General features: G+C 34.4%; 1 protein-coding gene across 1 annotated transcript; it reads right to left on the reverse strand.

Annotated features, from left to right (window-relative positions):
• Window positions 1-2,522: 2,522 nt before the first annotated feature.
• On the reverse strand, window positions 2,523-7,352 carry LOC116189599 (probable leucine-rich repeat receptor-like protein kinase At5g63930). The gene is made up of 4 exons (XM_031519319.1): window positions 6,681-7,352; window positions 5,232-5,492; window positions 3,796-4,671; window positions 2,523-3,313 (listed from the first exon to the last, which is right to left on the reverse strand). The coding sequence occupies exons 1-4, from the start codon at window positions 7,126-7,128 to the stop codon at window positions 2,832-2,834; spliced, it is 2,067 nt and encodes a 688-aa protein (XP_031375179.1). The 5' UTR covers window positions 7,129-7,352; the 3' UTR covers window positions 2,523-2,831.
• Between the last annotated feature and the right edge of the window lie 13,282 nt (window positions 7,353-20,634).

The raw sequence follows: 20,634 nt of genomic DNA on the forward strand, positions 1-20,634 counted from the left end.
TTTAGGATTTATTAGACTTAAAACACCTAAATATACATTATCAATTTTGTAAAAAGAGATAAGCCCTCATGATAATGGTAGCACATCTAAAAGTATGTCCGATAATATTGGTAGCTGTTCTTTTTTCATAATATATTTTGTTAGTTGTTAGCGTACAAACAAAAAATAGATATATTGTAGCCTCACAAGATTAGCCTTTTAGAGTAGACGGTCATGATAATTTCAAATTTCACTTGGTATCAAAGTGCGGGTTAGTGCATACATATACCAATTGTTCAATTAATTCAATTTGATAGTCCTCTAAAACTATTCTAACGAAGGAAGTGTTAGGGAATAAATATAATCATGCATGTTATCTAATAATGCTAACCTTTTAGAGCATATGGTCATAGTAATATCAAATTTTATGGTTATAAGAGGAAAAATCAGGATGAAAAAAGATGAAGAATCGGGATGAGCGAGTGACAAACTCAGTAATGTTTGGTAGGTCTAAATGAAATGTTATGGAAATGAATGAAAATTTCTCCATTCATTCCATTCGGCTGCATTGGAAAAGTTGAAATAGTCATTTCATTGGGAAGATCATTTTTTTTTCGATTTAATGGAATGAACAATCCTTCTCAAAAATTAAAGACTGTTGATCTCACCAATTTAATCAATTTAAATGAAAAAATGAAGAAGATTAATATGCATGATTTACTTTTAAAAAAAAAGAATACGTATGTTTTAATTATATTATATCATGGTCACATTTTGTAAACCATAATGGAATCAAATGACATTCCACTCTTCTTCTTTTTTTTCGTGAATCTTGAAGATTCATTTATAATATGTAAAAATTACATGAGAAAAGCTCAAAAAATTGAAATTACAAGATCAAAATAATCGGATCATCTTAAGTGTACTACATAGGAAAATATTAAGGTGAAATAAAACGAAATTCCAATCAGAACCTTCTACCATCACACATGGACCCTGCCTAAACCCGGGGGTGTGGTCCTCAAGCCATAATCCATAAAAACTCATCCATCTAACGCCAACTTTCAGAAGAGACATCAACAACAAAAGCAAAGCAAATGGGGTCTTGACTCATACTCGAGTGCCAAGAACCCTTCACAGAAACATGCCGACAAAGAGAACAAGAGCCTAGGCCAGGAAGGGCTATCGACAAATTCGGCAAGTCGAGGAAGACACCAGACTATCGACTAATCCAACAAGGTCGAGGAAGCCTGTCAAACCAACAAAGTCAAATCAAGAACTGCTAAACAACCTCAGTCGGTTCAAACCAACGACTAAATTGGGAGCCCTAAATGTCCCAATCCCAACTAGTCGAACCAAGTAAAACCTAGCAATCTCAGTTGGCTGAGCCGGAAAGATGCCGGGCTGCCAACCAAGCCAGCCTCTATCACATCACTCTGCAAACAAGACAGATAAAAAGACTGCCGAGAGAGGCTCGAGTCACCGCAAGCTTACACGTCAAGAAAAAAAGAAAAAGAAAAAGCGGTCATGTCACTGGAGTGGGGAAGTGTAGCAGTGGTCTAATTCTAACTGAGGGGCACAGTTCCTTAACGGGAAGGGGCCAAAGGCACCGATGGTCGGATGGTCCGCCGAAGAAAAAGAAACCGACACCAACTTTATTGCCACCAGAGAGACACCAAGAACCGATTTTATCAGAAATGATCCGATCTGGATCGGTTAGGGTATATTTGGTTTTCCAATATTATTTTAAAATTACAATTCTAATTTAACTCTACCCACTACAAAACAAAATAATTCATACAAAGTCAAAGAGTGGGCCCCATTTATACCACTTTTTCCACAACAAAACAACATAACTCATACAAAGTCAAATGGTGAGCCCCATTTATACCACTCAAAATCAAAATCAAAATCTGATTTTAAAATTTTATTATGAAACCAAACGCAACATTAGAATCTGATGATGAAGATGTAATTTTCAAAGTCCAACTCGGAATAGAAACTCCATAGGCGGGGGAGGCCGAAACAGGAAAATCGGAGAGGAGAGGAGGGCGAAACCGGGGTTGCCACCGCGCCAGTGGAGTGGAATGTCGGGGCCGCCAGTGTTTTTATGAGATCAAAACGACATTCCGCTCCATTTGCTTATTTATGTAAATGGCCATCATTTCTGGATTTTACGCAATTTTACATCATAAATTCTGGCTATTATTGATTGGATTCGACAAGGCCCCGTAACATTCAAGCACATAATTAAGCTAATCTTGAAGGAAAATCCTTCATTATATAACACCATTCCAGAAATAACCTACCCCATGAGTTGGGAACCTGCAACGTAGTGCAGAATCTACCAGGAAAACAGGACGATAGAACGGGCAGCCACCTGAAAAACTGGTTCATTCGGTTTCAATGTTTCAAACATTATTGTATGATTTCCCCTTAAGCGAGCGTGAATACAGCTCAAATATGTTGAAGTTGTGCCCACTGCTTCACCTGGTGTCCAATCCGGCACGTTTTCCAGCGTTAGTTCAAAGGAAAATTGAGCATTGCAGTTGAAGCCTTATCAGCACTTCAATGATTAAAATCCGCATAAAATAAAACATCCGATAAGTACCCGTAATTACAACAGCAAATTCCTGAGGGTTTTCCATCACAATATAAAAAGCAACCACTCCATGATACATACCATGGAATCAATCCCCCACTTCATTTGTCGCAAAAACAGATGGAAACCGCCAAAAAAGAAACGTAAAAACGCGAGAAGATCATTAGCAGAATTGAGTTAGCATCACTTTCTAAGTCATTAACGCCATCGTCCTCCGTCAGAAAAACAAAAGTTACCTCTATCAGTGGCTTCACAGACAGCTGCTGCAGTTCCCGAGCTCATGAATGATTGCATCCATGGATGGCCTCTCCATGGGAGACTCGTGGGTGCAGAGAAGGGCAATCCTCGCAATCTTCGCAGCCTCATACTCAAAGAACCGTCCATGTAGATTGCGATCAACCAACTCTTGGAAACGATTGCCCTCAGCAACGAGTCGGATAGAAGAAGTCACCTTCTGCTTCCCTGACATTATTTGGAATAGTAACATCCCGAAGGCGTAAATGTCACTCTTCTCAGTGAACCGGCCAGTGGAGGCATACTCAGGGGCTAGGTAGCCCATAGCGGCAGCCTCCTTGAGCGAGGAAAAGATAGTGTCATTCGTGAGAAGCCGGTGGAGGCTGCAGCCCGAAAGAAGAGGACTGTACCGCTGGTCGATGAGAACTTTGTCTGCTGAGATATTCTGGTGGAGGAGGGCAGGCTTGCCTGCTTTGAAACTATGCAAGTAAGCTATTCCTGTTTAGATAAGAATCGAGAGAAAGGTGGGTCAGCTGAACAAGGTACTGCAAAGACCCAAATAATCAAGAGCATCTTTCAAGAATGACTCAGTTCATGTAATGGAAATAAAAAGATTACCGTTCAACTACAAATAATGCATTCAGGCAAAAAGATTTTGGTTACTTTGAAGTGTATCTTGTGTATTTTGCCATTTTATTTTTGTGTTTACCAAGGAAAATAAAATGGATCTGGGACTACAATCCACAACGAATTTTAACTTTTCTCCATCACCATGTGCTGCGGATTTGGTCGTTTGTGTATATGCTTCAGTTTTCCACTTCTGAGTCCTCAAAATACGTAGAAAATTAGTTGCAAAATGCGTGACATTACACTTTAGAAGATGCATCAGATAATAGCATGTCTCGTAAAGAGCAACAGTTTCTTCTTCAAAATATTCACCAGATCTGGTCTTAGCAAAGGATGTGAGGAAAAGAACTGACCTTTAGCAATGCCTTTCACAATCGAGACTCTGGTGGACCATTCGAGTATGTTGCCATCTCCATCCTTCAAGTCAAGATACCTCAGCAGACTCCCATTGGGAACATAATCATATATCAGGAAACACTCTCCCCTGCCCCTTGAGCAACAGAAGCCTCTCAGTCTCACTAGATTCTCGTGCCTCAGCGAGGTCAAAACGTTTAGTCCCTTCAGAAACTCGCTCTCATCGGACTTGCAGCTGGTCTTGTTGATGCACTTAACTGAAACAAGGGACCCGTCTCTCAAGATTCCTTTATAAGTCGTGGACGAGTTACTCTTCCCCAATACATTCACCTCTGAGAAGTACTGAGTTGCTGATTCCACCTCCTCAAGATTGAATCTGAAGCTCTGCATAACTTCTTGAGGGAACAATCCACTGATAACCTTACCATCGGCGAGCGGGTCCCATCCGTTGGAGTACTCAAGACTTGCAAGAGGCGAACCATTCTTCCTGTAACCAGGGCCCCCACTCTGGTCTGTACTAAGACGACTATCTGAATGGTCGAATGAGATCCCGAGCTTTTGCTTCCTACGACGGTACTGAGTGAAGGAGAAAGCTCCTATTGCTGACAGGGCAATTGTTGCCACAACTATGCCAATAATGACAGAAGAGTGTCTTGATCTGGGCAAGTTGGAGCACTGAGTATGGTTACAAGGCAACTGTACATTTGCAGTCTCGGGAATGCTTGTCAGGGGACCTGTGGTCCCAGACGCATAAGGCTCAGGCCTGCTTGAACCAAGACTGTAAGAAGCATTACAAGCCGTCAGGGTCAAATAACCTGCTCCACACAAGTCCAAGTTGTTCTCGTACAAAAACCCATCGTTCAGTCTCTTCAGGCCTTCATCAGTCCAACATGAAATAACAAATCAGACTACATAAATAAAATTACAAGTTAATTATCCAAAGAAAGGAAAAAGAAATGATTTCCACTAGTTGGGAATCAAATCTTTCCACTAATCTACAGGTACAAGACAGCAAGCTTCCCTGGCTCAAAACAAGCAACAACTACTCAGCGTTGGATTAAGTTTGAGTCAAGCGCCTTTAACATTCGTCATATAAATTTCAATTTATTAATTTAACTGATTTTGAAAGTTATTTTCAACATTGAGAGTTTGAGCTAACTATATCAAACCCAAGATTAGATTGAAGCTAAGCCCGCAATTGATCAAAGATACACCAAAATAATCAAGTTCTTGAGCTTTGTCAGTTGATGATCTCAACTCTCAAGCTGACTTGCCTCAGCTCTACTAGATTTGGCCACTGGTGTAGTATCAAATAAGAACTGTAGCTTATGAATTTCATTGACCCGTTTAAATTTTTAGAAAGATCTGCAATTGTTCAGTCACGACCAATGTAACTATGAAAAAGACAAGCAAGCAAGAGGAAAGATAGTCATACTTGGGGGAACATTGCCAGAGAGTGTGTTGTTATGAATGTCAAGAACTTCAAGCAGCGGTAGACCAGCAAGCCTCGTTGGGATTGAACCAAAGAGACGGTTGAAGCTCAAGTCAAGCCTCGTCAATGAAGCCAAGTCACCTAAACTTGCGGGTATTGCACCAGTGAGTTGGTTGGATTGGACGGAGAAAACGCCAAGTTTTGAGAGAGAACCAAGCTGAGTGGGTATACTTCCAGTAAACTGGTTATAAGAGAGCTGCAAAACTGTCGAAAAAGAAAATGAAGGAAGATAAGGACACCATTCAGATTCAGTAACAGAAAATGGTTTCAGTTTTTTCTTTCCACGGGCAGGACCACCTTTAGATCCATCAATTCGGTTCATGTATTTGAAGACATGTAGCTTTTTATGTTTGTGCTGCAGAAAATGTTCCGTGATACTTTTCAAGAAAAGGAGAACTGGAAAAGAGTATTTCCCTACTACATCAAGAACTACATTTAGGTGCAATCCAAATATCCAAAATATGGGGCCTCATTGTTGATTTCAAAGTTTCAAACTCAATTTTGAATCCCGAGCAGACTCTCAACAGAAGAAGTCTCATTCAATCGTAACGACAACAAACATTGTCCAAAACAGATCTTCATGCCCAAAATGTACTGTGATGTCAGCTTGATTTTCTCACACTAAGCAACAAAGGAGAGCAGTACAAGATTCATTCTTTTCACATTGCATGATACAGTTCTCTGAGAAAGTCAGGAATAACCAAACAACCAGTAAGGCAACCAGGTCACTGTAGCAGTAAAAAACCAAGAAGCAAGAATAATGCGTTTTGAAATTCGAAAAGATAAGTTTGGTTAATCAACTTGCACTTTCACATAATCAGCTTCGTCAAATTAAGCCGTTAGTCTTACATAAAATCTGCTGTCGAAGCAGGAGATGTAAAGTTCTGATCTTTTGCAGATAATATTCAGACAAACCTTGCAAGATCCCCAGAAAGAATCAACTCGGAAGCAGCTATTAATTGATTCTTCAGAGGGCTAAGAATTTTGCCAAAAAATTCTTATCTCATGCTAAAGTAATATATACTGTCAATACACATTTGACTCTTTCAGTGTCGAGCAAATTCAAAGGTGAAATCACAGAGATGGCATACATTTCTTGAGACATATTTCCACAAACAAACATTGCAAGGATCCCAACAACATTAGTACACAGGAAGCAGCCAAACGAGGTTTCAGAAAAATAACAATAAAAAAAGATTATTGTAACCGAAAAAAAAAATATTTCGCCCAAAGGAAAAAAAAAACATTTCCGAATTCGAAAACACACCCCGTTGAACAGGAAAATAAAGTTCGAATTTTTTTTTTACATCCGACAATACCCAACAAAAAAAAAAGAGACGAAGCATTTCCCAAAAAAAAAAAAGAAGAATGCCGGAAAATAGTAAAACGCACCTTGCAAGCTCTCGAGATTTCCAATCTCGGAGGGAATCTCCCCGGAGAGGTTGTTCATGTTGAGATACAGATCACTGAGCCGACTCAGATTACCGATCTCTCTGGGTATCTCTCCATACAAAGAGTTGTAATGCAGGTACAGCCCAGTCAGGTGCTCCAGCCCAGCAATGGCGGGCGAGAGCTTCCCACTGAGCCCCCTGCCCTGCAACGAGATGTTGGCCACGTGGCCGTCGGCGGTGCAGCCCACGCCGTCGAAGGAGCCGCCACCGGCGTTGCAGGGGTCGCCATTGAGGTTCCACGAGGGGAGCAAGGTGTTGTCGGGGTCTAAGCTTGCTTTCAGGTCCATGAGAGCTCTGAGCTCTGAAGTGGGGGCGGCGGACAGGGCATGGGCTGGGAAGAGGAGGAAGAAGAAGAAGCAGAAGAGATAAAGTTGACGAAGAACGGACATTTTTTTTTTTTTTGGTTCTGAGGGAAGCTAGCTGGGGGTCTGTTGGGTTAGCTGAAAATGGCGGAACAGAGAGGGGAATGATCGGTTTCTTCCTTCTCTGAGAGACAGAGAAGTGTTGTTGGGGAAGAAGAGGGAAATGGTTGCAGAGCAGAGCTTCAATGGAACTTTTGACCTCTCTTTTCTCTTTGTGCAGATAAAAAAGTTCAAAAAACAACTGTAAAGGGGGACAAGATAGTTGAGTACTTTAAAGAAAATATAAATATATGTTTATAAACAATAATTAAAAAAATGTCGAGAAAAACTAAAAATACTACAAATAAGAAGATAGCATGCATTGGGTCCTGGCCTAGTCAGATAGACATATAGATAAGCGAACGAAAATTTTAAATGAAAAAAGAACAATAAATATATTAAGAATAGGGGATTGGACTGCAAAGGCAATTTTATAGTCATTTTCTGACGAATCCGAAAAGTTTTACTAGCCAAAATGCCAAAAGCCGTCCGTGAAATTCTTTGTTTTGATGCATTTGGCCTTTTCCAAGCATAAATTCTCCCATGAAAGTAAGTATTGGCTTCAATTTTTGTCACCCTGATGTGATAGCCTATTAATTTCAAATCTACTCACATGTGATATGATTCAGTAACTCTAAGATCTCGAAATCGAATCCCCCTATACGTTTATGTCGAAACATTTACTGAAAGTGTGCTCTTCACTTTAACATCGTGGACATTGACTTATGTGAACCATATTAGATTTTTGATGGTGTAATGTTAACGGATCAGTCTTTGATATGATTGTCTATTTCATCTTATATATTTGTGGTTGAACACGAAAATCCAACATTGCGTAACAGGAAGTAGCAAGATTATTGTTGCCCACCTATTTATTAAGCAAATAAGAAAAGTTCGATTTTTATCAATTTGACTTCCTAATTTATTTTATTTCGATTTATTTTAGATCCATGAATCTGGCATGTAACTTTGGAAAAGCAAAACTTCCTGACTCAAAATTTTGTTTGGAGAAATTAGTGAGGGTACAGGAGGTGTACGTGATTCTATCAATTTGGTGGAATCGAAGATTTCACATGATGGTGCAATCGAATTGTAACCAAATCATATATTTATCAAGAATTTTGTTTATGCGCTTTTTCATCAACAATGACACTCCCATGTCAAACGTGTCCCTTCATAGCCAACAAATGCAAACTAATTGCACGTAAAAGCAATATATTAGAGAGATATCAGTTTATAATATGGTTGAACTTCTCTACCTATCAACTTTAACATTTATGCTGGATACGAGTTTGATTACTCATAAATTTTCTGGAAATTTAACACAACTTTAATGCACAAATGAGTTGGAATAGCCTGCACAGTAAATCGTACAAACAAATCAATACCGGTGGTCCTTCTTTGAGAGCTAGGGTAGACGAAGGTCCTAGTGAATTCATAATGATAGCAATAGACAATGGATACGAGGACTTTGCCGACAACTGCCACAATACACTGGGGTAACTCCCGTGCTTCACCGCGGAAGACAATGGATACGAGGATTTTGCCGACAAGTCAACTGCCACAATACACTTGGGAAACTCCCGCTCGCTGCGGGAGATGATTTCTTTTTAGAGAAAATAACGTAATTTATTCCAATCTTTATACGGTTATTTTAGTTTTATTTTAACATCGATTTTTTTTAGGTATCATAATATTAATAGTTTGGTGCTAAATATATCTCGCCATAAAAGTTTCGTTCATTTTTAACGTAAATATTGACGTGGCGCGTTAATTGCTTGACGGAACTGATATGGAGAGTGTTTGAGTCCCGAAATAAGGAAAAAAATTACATTATGTATCCTAAATATTTTGTCGTTTCTCAATTTTATCTTAACATTTTGACGCCGTCTCAATTTTATACTAATATTTTGATAGTTTCTCATTTTATCCCAATCTTTTACTGTTTTCTCAATATTATCCCTACGAGTTGAGATAAATTTGAGAAATTATGAAAAGATTGGGATAAAATTGAGAAAAAAATAAAAGGTCGAGAAAAAATTGAGAAACTATCAAAATATTGAAATAAAATTGAAAAATCATCAAAAGGTTATGATAAAATTGAGAAACAACGAAAAAGTTGGATATATGGCGTAATTTTTCCTTTGTATCGGGACCCACACACTCTCCACGTCAGCGTCGTCAAGCAATTAACGCGCCATTTTCGTATTTCTGTAAAACAAAATGGACAGAATGTTTACGGCGAGATAAATTTGATACCAAACTATTAACGTTATGATACTTCATAATAAAAATAGACATTTGAATAAAACTAAGATAATATGTAAAGGTTGGGATTCATGGTGCAGTTTTCCCTTTCTTTTTATTATATATACAGTATCAAGTCCTCAATTAAAACCCAAAAAAAGCTAGCCCACACAATATGTAAATATCAATTGATATATTAGTCAATAATTAAATCTAAAATGATAGTTAATAAAGTTGTAGAGAAATTAAAATAAATTGAAATATCATATTATTTAGAGAATATTATTGTTTGAATTATTATCTCAAATATACGAATTTAGAAATTCTCAAAAAAAACTTTAGTTAGATGCACACATATTAATAAAAAAAAGACTAATACTTTTATTAACGTGGTTGAATATATAAGAAGTTAAATATTACTAGATTTATTGTTCAATATGAAATTCTCCTTATTCTTTCAATGAACATAATTTCAATTTTGTTCACATGAAATTCTCCTTATTCTTTCAACGAACATAATTTCAATTTTGTTCATCGAAATTCTCCTTATTAACATTTAAAAATTGGTATTAGTTAACTTATTTGAAAATAAATGGGCTTTTATTGTCATATATCACATGGTTTGTCCCTTTTCTCAAATCTATTTCATGGTCTAAAAATTACCCAAAAATGTCAATGGTTTACATGTTGTTCTAGATTTATCCCGGCTTCAAGTTTCTAGTCAATTTTTAACTATATTACTTACATGGCTCGTTTTACATTTAACGGTGCCTACGTGGAAACTTGACACGTTAGCAACACCGTTAAAAATTGACGAAAAACTTAACATCGAGATAGAACTGAAACAACATGCAAACCATAGCCTTTGTGTGTAATTTTTAAACTATGAGATAGATTTGAGATTAGTAACAAACCATGCAATATATAGCATTAAAACCCCAAAATAAAACTAATTTGAAAAACTTAAACAAGTAGGTCCTAGATTAGAAATCTATTACATTCTAGAACCCCACCACCTAATCCTTATTTTTAAATATATATATATATATATATAATATATAAAAGATTTCCTTTTTCAATGAATTTAGAAAACCTATATATTTTATTTAATTCTACGAATGACATATGAAGGACTAGGAGAGTTCATTCGACACTCTCATTTACCTAATATTAGTGTTGGATCCCACGCCTCACAGCAGAAATTGATTTCCTCTATTATATAGGATATTACGGTTCAATCATCACAAAAATTAATTGGGCCATGATCAATAATTTTTAGTTTATATATTACTGGTTAAGCCTAAAGCAAAAGTAAAAAAACTCAAGTGTAAAATAACAATTAACAAAATTTATAAAGCAACTAATAGTCAATAAGTTTTTTTAGAAAATGTTGTACACATTATCATTTCAAATTTCCTAATTTAGATAAATTATATGTAGTAACAAAAGAAATTGACTATTGAATTAATTTTTAATATCTCACGAGCGTAGTGTTCGCACAGTTGGTTTTAAAATATTAAAGAGGAAATTACGCCATATATTCTATGGTTTTACTAGATTCTCAAATCTATCATATGTTTTAAAAATTACCCAAAATATCACATGGTTTATATTTTATTCCAAATTTATCCCGCCGTTATTTCTTTCGTCAACATTTAACGGTATTGTTGACGTGGCACGTAAGTGGGCCCATTCTTGCTACTGTGGCCTTTTACCCGGGATAAATTTGAGAAAAAAATTAAAATCATGGAATAGATTTGAGAAAAAATTAAAATCATGGGATGAGTTTGGAGTCTACTTACGTTTTATTAATGGATAAATTGACGGCGGGATAGATTTAGAACCAAATGTAAACCATGAGATATTTTGGGTAATTTTAAAGCATATGATAAATTTGAGAATTAGGTGAAACCATATAATATATAGGGTAATAACCTCAATATTAAACATAAATAAATTTATTGTTGAAAGTGAAATTCCTTTTGTTGGCCAAGATTACCATTGCGTGGAAAAAAAGTTAACTTATTTGAAAAAATTATACCATAAACTAAATTGGACTCTATTACCTACTTTTCATTTGAAATATTAAATTGTTAAACCCCCAACCTAATCCCTATTTTTAATTAAAAAAAACACTTATGAGAGTAAAGAATAATCTCTACTATCCTCAAGAATTCCATTTTGGAACTCTATCTTAGCTTAATATATAGATATAGATATAGATAGATTTTCAATAAAAAAGAAGAACAAAACAAAAAACACTTGTGAGACTCAAGAATTCCATTTTGGAACTCTACTTCAGCCTAATATATAGATATAAATATATATATATATATGTATATATGGATAGATATAGATATAGATATAAATAAATAGATTTCAAATTGTTAAATTCTCCCAACCTAATCCCCATCTTTAATATAAAAAAATGAAGAAGAAAACAAAAGCACTTGTGAGAGTAAAGCATAATCTCTAGTCTCCTAATTTCATTTTTGGACTCTACTTTAATCAATGTATTGATGATATAGACTACACCCAACCATATCATTTTTTTAGAAGAAATTCTTGCTTAATATATATTATACTACATACCACATATTTAAAAAGCAAGATAGTATTTCATAACAATCATTTATACCTTACTATAAAATTACGATATCATTGTCATGTCACGCCATACATTAATTTGTTAGCAAATATATATTTTCCAACTAATTAAAAAGTGATGCTCTTTTGTTTTGAATGAATTTAAGTTCTTTTAACTCATTTTTATAATTGTTTTACAACTACTCATTTTTATAACTTAATAATGAAATAATAACATTAGTTTGTAACTTTGTATAAATGATTAAATGTTATAAGGAATCAAAATGTTCCAAGTTTAATACTCAGTGGGACTACCTATACTTTTATTTATCTATTAGGATTTTCATTTCATTGTACTTGCCTACATGTCTCCCTTGTAATCGGAAATTAATGTTATAATGAGATTTATATGTTCAAATAATATATATTGCATTATACAACATGCACTAATCAATTTAAATAACTTAAAAAATTTTCCATACGTATGTCCTTAATTTAGGTTATTCATAGAAACTTATAAAGTTTAGATGGATATAGAAATGAATAAATTTGTTGGAAACTTGAATATCGACAAAGAATAAAGGAATAGAAAGTAATTTCCTCTTCAATATTTTCTTTTTACTATGAAGAAAGACCAAAAGGAAACCTTATAAATATTTTATTATGGCATCCCTTTGATTAACACTTGGCTAAAGGAGAGTTACCATGAGTAACTCTCCTTTAGCCTAAGTATATAAATATAGATTGTCAAATAAATTTAGGTAACTTAAGGAAATGTTGAAACTTGTGGTAGATCTCTGCATTATAACCACCTAGAAGTAGTACTCATCGGGGTATTCTTCTAAATCTCATCGGGGTCATGGTGACTAGCCCAAGTTCTCAGGTCTTGGTATAGCTATAGCTCATATCTTGTGGGGTTTACTATGTCGATCGCCCCACCAACCCCTTTAGCTTAAACCATTGAGAAGTTGAACTTGATGCCAAAGTTGATATGATAAGAGGTAACTATGGGGAAGTCACAAATTCAAATAACCTTAGATATTAGGCAGGAGATACTTTTCTATGGCCAAATTGATTTGCTCTTAGACTTGTAGGGTGTTTACGTGAACTATATATATGGGGATTACTCGGACAAAATCCAAAACTCCTCGTTGCCCAAAAAAAATGAGGTAACTATACCACCAATTAATCTTTTTCTCTATTGTTGGATCTTCAATTGCAAGTTCTTGGCAGTTAAGCTACTCGTGCATCTTCTAGTTGTACTTGGTTTATGGACCCGGCACGGGGCATGAAACCTTCTTGTAGTTTGTATTATGGATGACATTTCTATTTAACCAAAAATAAACGAGGAAAAAAATGCCAATAGCTGAAGGGAACGGTAATTCCGCAGTTCTGGCAAAAAATTGCAGTGGTTAAAAAATAATAATAATAATAATAACATACATCAACTATGAAGCTTATTGCAAATCTTTATAATTTTTACCTAATTTCATTATCGTGAAAAAGAAAGAATAAGTTTTCAGAATAATTAGTGAATGAAATTAGAATTAAAAGAGGGTGTAGCACACTATGGCACGCCCTCACTTGGTAATCAAGAAATTCTAGATTCGATACTCAATGGACTATCCATGTCTATTTCTTAACTATTAGGATGTCTATTTCATTGTACTATCCTCACAAGCATTCCTTATGATCGGAAAAAAAAAAAGAAGAAGAATGAAATGCGAAGAATTGAAGTTTAACCCCAGGGGAATAGACCAATCACTTCTACCCCCATTCATAGGTCTGAGATCTACGGATCTATATATCTATATAAAATTATAAAAGCCGAAGCAAAGCCTCGAACAATGTCACATAGGACATAGGGTTGAGTGGCTTTTGAAATTCTTACAAATCACAACGCGACAAATCGGGGTGGATCCACATTGTGTAATATGGGGTCAATTGACCCAATTGAATTTTCAAAAGTTCAAGAATTAGTCATTAGAAAACTAAATTTGGCTCATTTTTTGGATAAATTATGACATAATATTTAATTTGAACCCACTTCTTTCCGCATTATCTCTCCCAAATGGATAAAGAGATGAAAACTTATGTTCATATCTGTCTTGAAATTTCTCAAGAATCCCTCCCATGCTCTTATTTACAAAAATAGGAAAAGAAAAGGATAAGTCCATAAAATCCTTCAAAACTCCTTTGTTAATATTAAATCCCATATCTTTGCAATGTCTTTTATTGTCTCACTAATTAGTCTTTGACCGGTTATAAGATTTTAGGGTTAATCAAAGGATACTTGTAAGTTTTTTTCATCATATGACCACATCACTATATTTATAATTGTGGATAAATACTGTTTATATTTGTGTTTTTTGAATAATTATATAATTATTTATATTGATTAGGTGTTTTAAATAATGTTTAGATTGAGATGATTAATGTAAAAATACCTAGATCATAATACGAATTCTTAGCATCATATAAGATGTTTTGGATTTTTTTTCATTTCATATGATACTTCACTTTTTTCAATTATTAATCAGTTTTTACTTTTGTAATATATTAATTTAAGATTATATTTTTTTTAATTCCTATTTCACTCCAAGGACGTTATAAATATTCTTTGTACCCACTAAACTCTGGGTCCCGGATACGCCCCTAGTGACAAATGCCATGTTGTTATTGTGCTACACTGCTCATAGAATTCCAGAGATCATTCAATTACAAAAATCGAAGAGTCATCTATAAACAATCTTTAAGAGGTAAAAAATCTCACCATTTGTGTACCCTCATCATCTTCACAAAACGAAAACAAAAGATTTTTTTCTATAAGTCGTGGGAAACTCCAATTTTTGTTGAAAATACTAAAGTATAAATTTTGCAAGACATTATCAACTAGTATGAAATAGCTTCAAAATTTTAATTAAAATATGACTAATAAGAGATAAATATTTTTTTTTGATAAATGCGCTTTATTCCATCAAACTATGTACAAAGGTTCCTCAAACATATGGCCCTGTTTGGTTTTAGGGTGTTATTTTAGAATCACAATTCTAACTTAACTCTACCTACTACAAAACAAAATAACTCATACAAAGTCAAAGAGTGAGCCACATTTATACTATTTTTTTCCACAACAAAACAACATAACTCATACAAAGTCAAAAGGTGAGCCCCATTTATACCACTCTTTTTCAAAATCAAAATCTGATTTTAAAATCCTACTATGAAACCAAACGCAACCTACATCCACTCAGATAAACGAAAACTATGAATCAAACGACAAGCTCCAACTTTGGTACTCAATCTTAGTAAAGAGTTAAGTCTCCCTCGAACCATTTTTTATTATCTGCTTCTTAAGAGCGACTACCTTAGTTTTCTAGTCTTGAAAAATTCTCATGTTCCTTTCTCGCTAAATAAGATAAACTAAGCATGTCCATGTCAGCCTTCGAATAATATGCTCCAAGCTTCTGCCCTTCCATTTCATTACAGTTGCAAACTCCGAGTTACAATCACCTGCAGGAGAGTCAATCAACAACAAATTCATCATTCCCCTCCATATTTCCTTAGAGAAAGAACAAGTGAAAAATAGGTGATCGCGGCTCTCTATGTCCTCATTACAAAAGACATATTGTGCTGAATCAATGTGACCCCGTTTTTGCAGCCTATCTCTTATAGTCAGACTGTTGAGTATGCAAAGCCAACTGAAGAAGGATGCATGAGGTACATGTCCTGGGCACCATACAAGTTTCTGCCATGGCACCTTCTAATATATTTCAACCAAATATATTATCACAAAATAAAAAACCAAAACAATTACTTTCCTAAGGAGATATAACATATCTATGGAAGAACCTCTGCTATATTACGAAACTGGTGACCATTTTTATTAGTTATTAGGAATTTTCAATTGAAAAAAAGCACATTTCAAAATCGACTATATTTTTTTGTTCTGTTTAGTGGAATCAAATTGATTCTTGCTTCAAACATTAGACGACTGTCTCAGTTAAGGGGGTCATGGAAAGAACGGGTTCAAAATCACGATCAATTCCTTTTTCAAATCCTGTTGTGGCTGATTGGGATTGTTTAAGCCACTCACATAATCGTTGACCTCTTGCCAATTGATTTTGGGTAGCTTTATCGAGATCCAAAGTGAATTGTGCAAAAGCTTCTAATTCTGCGAATTCCGCCAATTCCAATTAACTAATGGTTCAGAACAAAGAAATGGAAGAATAAAAAAAGTCGTCGGGATTCACAAAATTCCGTCGATAGAAACTAAAAAAGAGCTGTAAGAGCTATATAAGTAGTTCTGATGATTCAATAATATTAATATTAGCAGTTGAAATCCAAGCAAACGTAGCAACGTATTCTTTCTACTACTATGTTAATTTGATACAGAAATGGTTTCAAAATGAATAATGAATTTTTTTTTTGGATATAGAACACTAATGCCAATAAAATTATTTGAAAGCCTTATTGGACAAATGATCACACTCTTTTTTTTTATATCCAATGCTGAATCGGTGACCTATGTAATGTATAAAGTAAGAAGAATTCTTTGGATTTGAAGGAAAAAACAAACAACTTTGTATTTTGTTTTAGTTCGACCGGTAGTGTCATGAAATAGGGGACAATATAAATTTAGCAACACTCTTTCCGCCAAATTTGTTCCTAGAAAACTTTCCCTCTCTTTTATATTGAAAAACAAAATGTGGTTTTTCAGTCACAGAATCAAAAATTTGAGACAAATTTGAACCATTAACTATTAAATGTGACTATAAATTTATAAATGATTTTTGGATTTGAATCGAAAGTTGTCTTTGAAAGATTTATGCTTTTCAATAAAAGTTTCCCATTTGTCAACGAAAAGGGACGGAGTAGTTGATGTCACTCTTCCTACACTAGTTGATACTTCTCGGGTTTTTACCTAGAATGCTAAAATGAAAGAACAAAAAAAATATATATTCATGAAGCTTAAATTACTGAAACATCGAGGAAAGTGATCTATTTTATCATTAATATGAATAAAATATTATGAAAGCTTACGCAAGGGGGATTCTACCCCTTGCCTAAGCTTTCAGGTCTCAAACTTAGTTCATGGGATTATAAGATTATAACAGGGATGAACCTAACCCGAAGTATGAACCATAAAAAAAATACCTCACAAGGCTATTATCCAAAGTGGAATCCTTCATGTATTTCAAATAATTCGTATAGAATCCAATAAGTTATTGGGTGTTCTTTTAATGATTTCAGTACCTGCAAAATTATTTACAGTATCTTTTTTCGAAAATGTTAATACATTTTAAAATCCATTTTGTCGTCTAGTAGAGACAACTGTCTTTTTGATTGGTCCAATAGAAGCAAGTCCGATAGATAATCTAGCAGCAATAACGAAAGCGGTAGAAATCAGTGGATTCATGAACAATTCCTCACATAAAAAAATGGTTAATGATATAATCATCCAAATAATTATGATTTTATTATTCCATCGCTAAGATTCATCCAGAAATGTTGGCCTACTTCCGCACTAGATATACCGTATAACCCTTTTACTATGTTAGTGGAACATGATAAAACATTCATATTGCCCTCTTACAGAAGTAGAACTTGAAAGGGAATTGTTTTGATTCAACCATCTCTTTTTCCACTTGATGAGTTGAATTTTCTATTTTTCTCGATAGTGAATTTCTATCAAATGTATCTATTATTTTTTTCCAATTTGTCATAATCAGTAGTTAAAAGTATACCATGAATCTTGTTTATCCAACCCATGTCTATGTAATTTTTTATTAAAGTTTTATTTGAGGCATAACGAATTTAAACCGATAACAAACTAAAAAAAAAAGCAAAATAGTCAAGGAACCAAAGGGTCTTGGGGATAGAGGGACTTGCACCCTCACCATGTTTAAAGTCAAGTTATGGGTCATCCTATTATTACTATTGTATTAGTCATATCAAAATAAAGTAATGTATTAAGTAGGCTATTTTGGTTTAATTCTTTTTCGTTGCTCTATAGATATAAATTATCATAATACGTAATATTAATTGAATTTTTTTTTTGTATCTTCTTCAATATCTTACTTAATATAGTTTAATATATTAATAAAAAAAACCTGTAATCGTAACTTGGTTATACTTTTTTGAGTTTTTTCAAGAGTGTTACAACAAACCAAGTATTCCGTAATTGACATGAAACCCATCGCAGATCTAATAAGTATTATTCTTATTAGTTATTAGGAATTTTTAATTGAAAAAGAAAACCCATTTCAGAATCTACTATATTTTTTATTCTACATTATTTTTCCTCTCTTATTTTTTATTTCTTTTTTTATTCCCTTTCATCATTACTTAAGTCCCATAGGGTTAATCCAATAGAATCTGACCCATTTTCTCATTGAACAAAGGATACGAAATAAATCAGATTGATTTTTTCATCAAAAGTACCTTGTGGTGGAGACGATGGGATCGGTCCATGGATTTTCCTTCTGTCGCATTTCGCTCAAAGGATTGAAGGGAGATAGTGCATCAAGCTGTTCGCAAGGGCCAACTTGATCCTCTTCCCCAGGGATCCCAGGGATTCAATGACTATTCATAGCTTTTACCTTGACACCAAGAAGAGTTCCACCCAATGCTTTATTTTTGTCCTAGTTGATCTTGATTTGACATTAGAAGTATATTGATTTTTCACCAATAAACGTTGTTTTTATGCAGTGCTAATGATTTAGTAACTATCTTTGTAGCTCCAAAATGTTTCAATTTATGCTCCTACCTATTATGAGGGTCCTGGGAGGGGAATTACTCCTTTGATGTGTGTTGCAATGGCTCTATTTGCAGTATTCCTATCTATTATTTTTGCCACTGCATTTCACAATCCAATTCGTCATAACATTCATAATGATCAACTTTACGAAGATCCCATTGTATTCCAAAAGCTCGTAGCATCAATGCCGATAAACCCCCATTTATTGCTTCTTCTCCACCAATAATGCCTACCCCTTTCTTTTGTTTTTGAGGTTTCTTTCAGTTCTTTTAGTAACAATGGGTGATGTATTTTGCCTAAATAGTAAACACAGGTAATAAATAAGAGAATACTAAAGATTCAATCCATAGAATTTCTCAATTCGGACACAAGGTACTTATTAGATCAAATAAGTACACTAGATCTAGAGGGAAACAACCCGGATCACCAGCTAAGGCCCCTAAATGACTGACCCGGAATGATTCATCAGATTCTGATATTATCGACCGATTTGTGCATATATGCAGAAATCTTTCTCATTATAACAGTGGATCCTCAAAAGAAAAAAGAAAAAAAAGAATGTCTCAACTAGGTTATATGATGTTAGCTCTAGGCACGGGTCTTATCGAGCCGCTTTATCTCACTTGATTACTCATGCTTATTCCAAAGCATTGTATTTTTCAGGATCCGAATCTATTATTCATTCAATGGAATCTATTATTGGATATTCTCTAGATAAAAGTCAGAATATGGTTCTTATTGGAGGTATTAATATTAATTACTACCGTTGGAATTTTGGTTCTTTTTTACAGTGATAATTATATGTCTCATGATCAAGGATATTTGATTTTTTTACTTATCTGAGTTTTTTCAATACTTCAATGCTGGGATTAGTTACTAGTTCTGATTTGATACAAATTTATATTTTCGATAAGTGCAAAATAGTATGGATATGATCCTTGTTGTGCATATTGATCAATTGGGTTGTTTCTTTGTGGATTCCGATGCGAACCGTTTGTAGATATGTTTCCGGGTCTTCTACCCATTCAGTGACTTTGATACTGCATGTTCCCAAAATGGGTACTAGCGATTGGGTGAATTCAATACTAAACGCCTCTTGGCATTCCAACCTTCCTTCTCCTTTCAGGGCCACATGAGCCCCCAAAAATTTTTCGGAAAAATTGATAAGTCATGCATTCCCGGCCCACCAAGCAAAACTGGTGGTTTCTTGATCATGACCAGTTAAAGCTAATTTGGATTTTTTAAAAATAATTTACTTTTTTTAGTGTAGATATACACCATCCCTTCCTACTCGTATCCAAATAAAATTGAAAATTGGATTAATTAATTTTATTTGAAAAAATTAGTTGATAAAATTCGGAGTTTATAAAGAAATTAAGATCCCTTGGGGTTATCCTGCACTTGGAAGAAGTAGAAAAAGGAATAAATGATAATTTGATTCTTGGTCGCCGCAGTAAATAGGAGAGAAAATCTAATTTCTTTCTTCGTCTTTACAAAAAAAAAGAAAAATATGATTAATTAACTATGGCACGTTCACTAAAAAAAATCCTTTTGTAGCAAATTTTTTATTAAGAAAAATTTAGAAACTTAACACAAAGGCAGAAAAAGAAATAATAATAACTTGGTCTAGGGCACAAAAGTCCATAAGTCCAAGTGGCATTTATCAATTCCTTTACATTTGTATATGTTATAAATTCAAATTTGAGTCTAAAATTCTCTTTTCTCCTTTATTCAGATGCATTTTATACATTACATATATGGAGTTGGTTGAAATTTCATGTAATTCAGTAAACACAATAGAAATTTTATCATTGCTAGATCTAGGGGTTTTACCTAGAATTCTAAACTGAATGAATAAAAAAAAATTATTCATGAAGCTTAAATTACTGAATCACTTCCTA

The sequence above is a fragment of the Punica granatum genome, chromosome 8, assembly GCF_007655135.1.
Source record: "Punica granatum isolate Tunisia-2019 chromosome 8, ASM765513v2, whole genome shotgun sequence".
Taxonomy (NCBI): domain Eukaryota; kingdom Viridiplantae; phylum Streptophyta; class Magnoliopsida; order Myrtales; family Lythraceae; genus Punica; species Punica granatum.

What these genes read in the sequence shown, in the direction of transcription:
- LOC116189599 (XM_031519319.1), bottom strand. Translation starts at nt 7,128, where the DNA reads ATGTCCGTTCTTCGTCAACTTTATCTCTTCTGCTTCTTCTTCTTCCTC. An exon ending in CTCTGGCAATGTTCCCCCAA is followed by an intron (nt 4,672 to 5,231) that starts GTATGACTATCT and finishes GGACTGATGAAG; the next exon opens with GCCTGAAGAGACTGAACGAT. An exon ending in TGTGAAAGGCATTGCTAAAG is followed by an intron (nt 3,314 to 3,795) that starts GTCAGTTCTTTT and finishes TTATCTAAACAG; the next exon opens with GAATAGCTTACTTGCATAGT.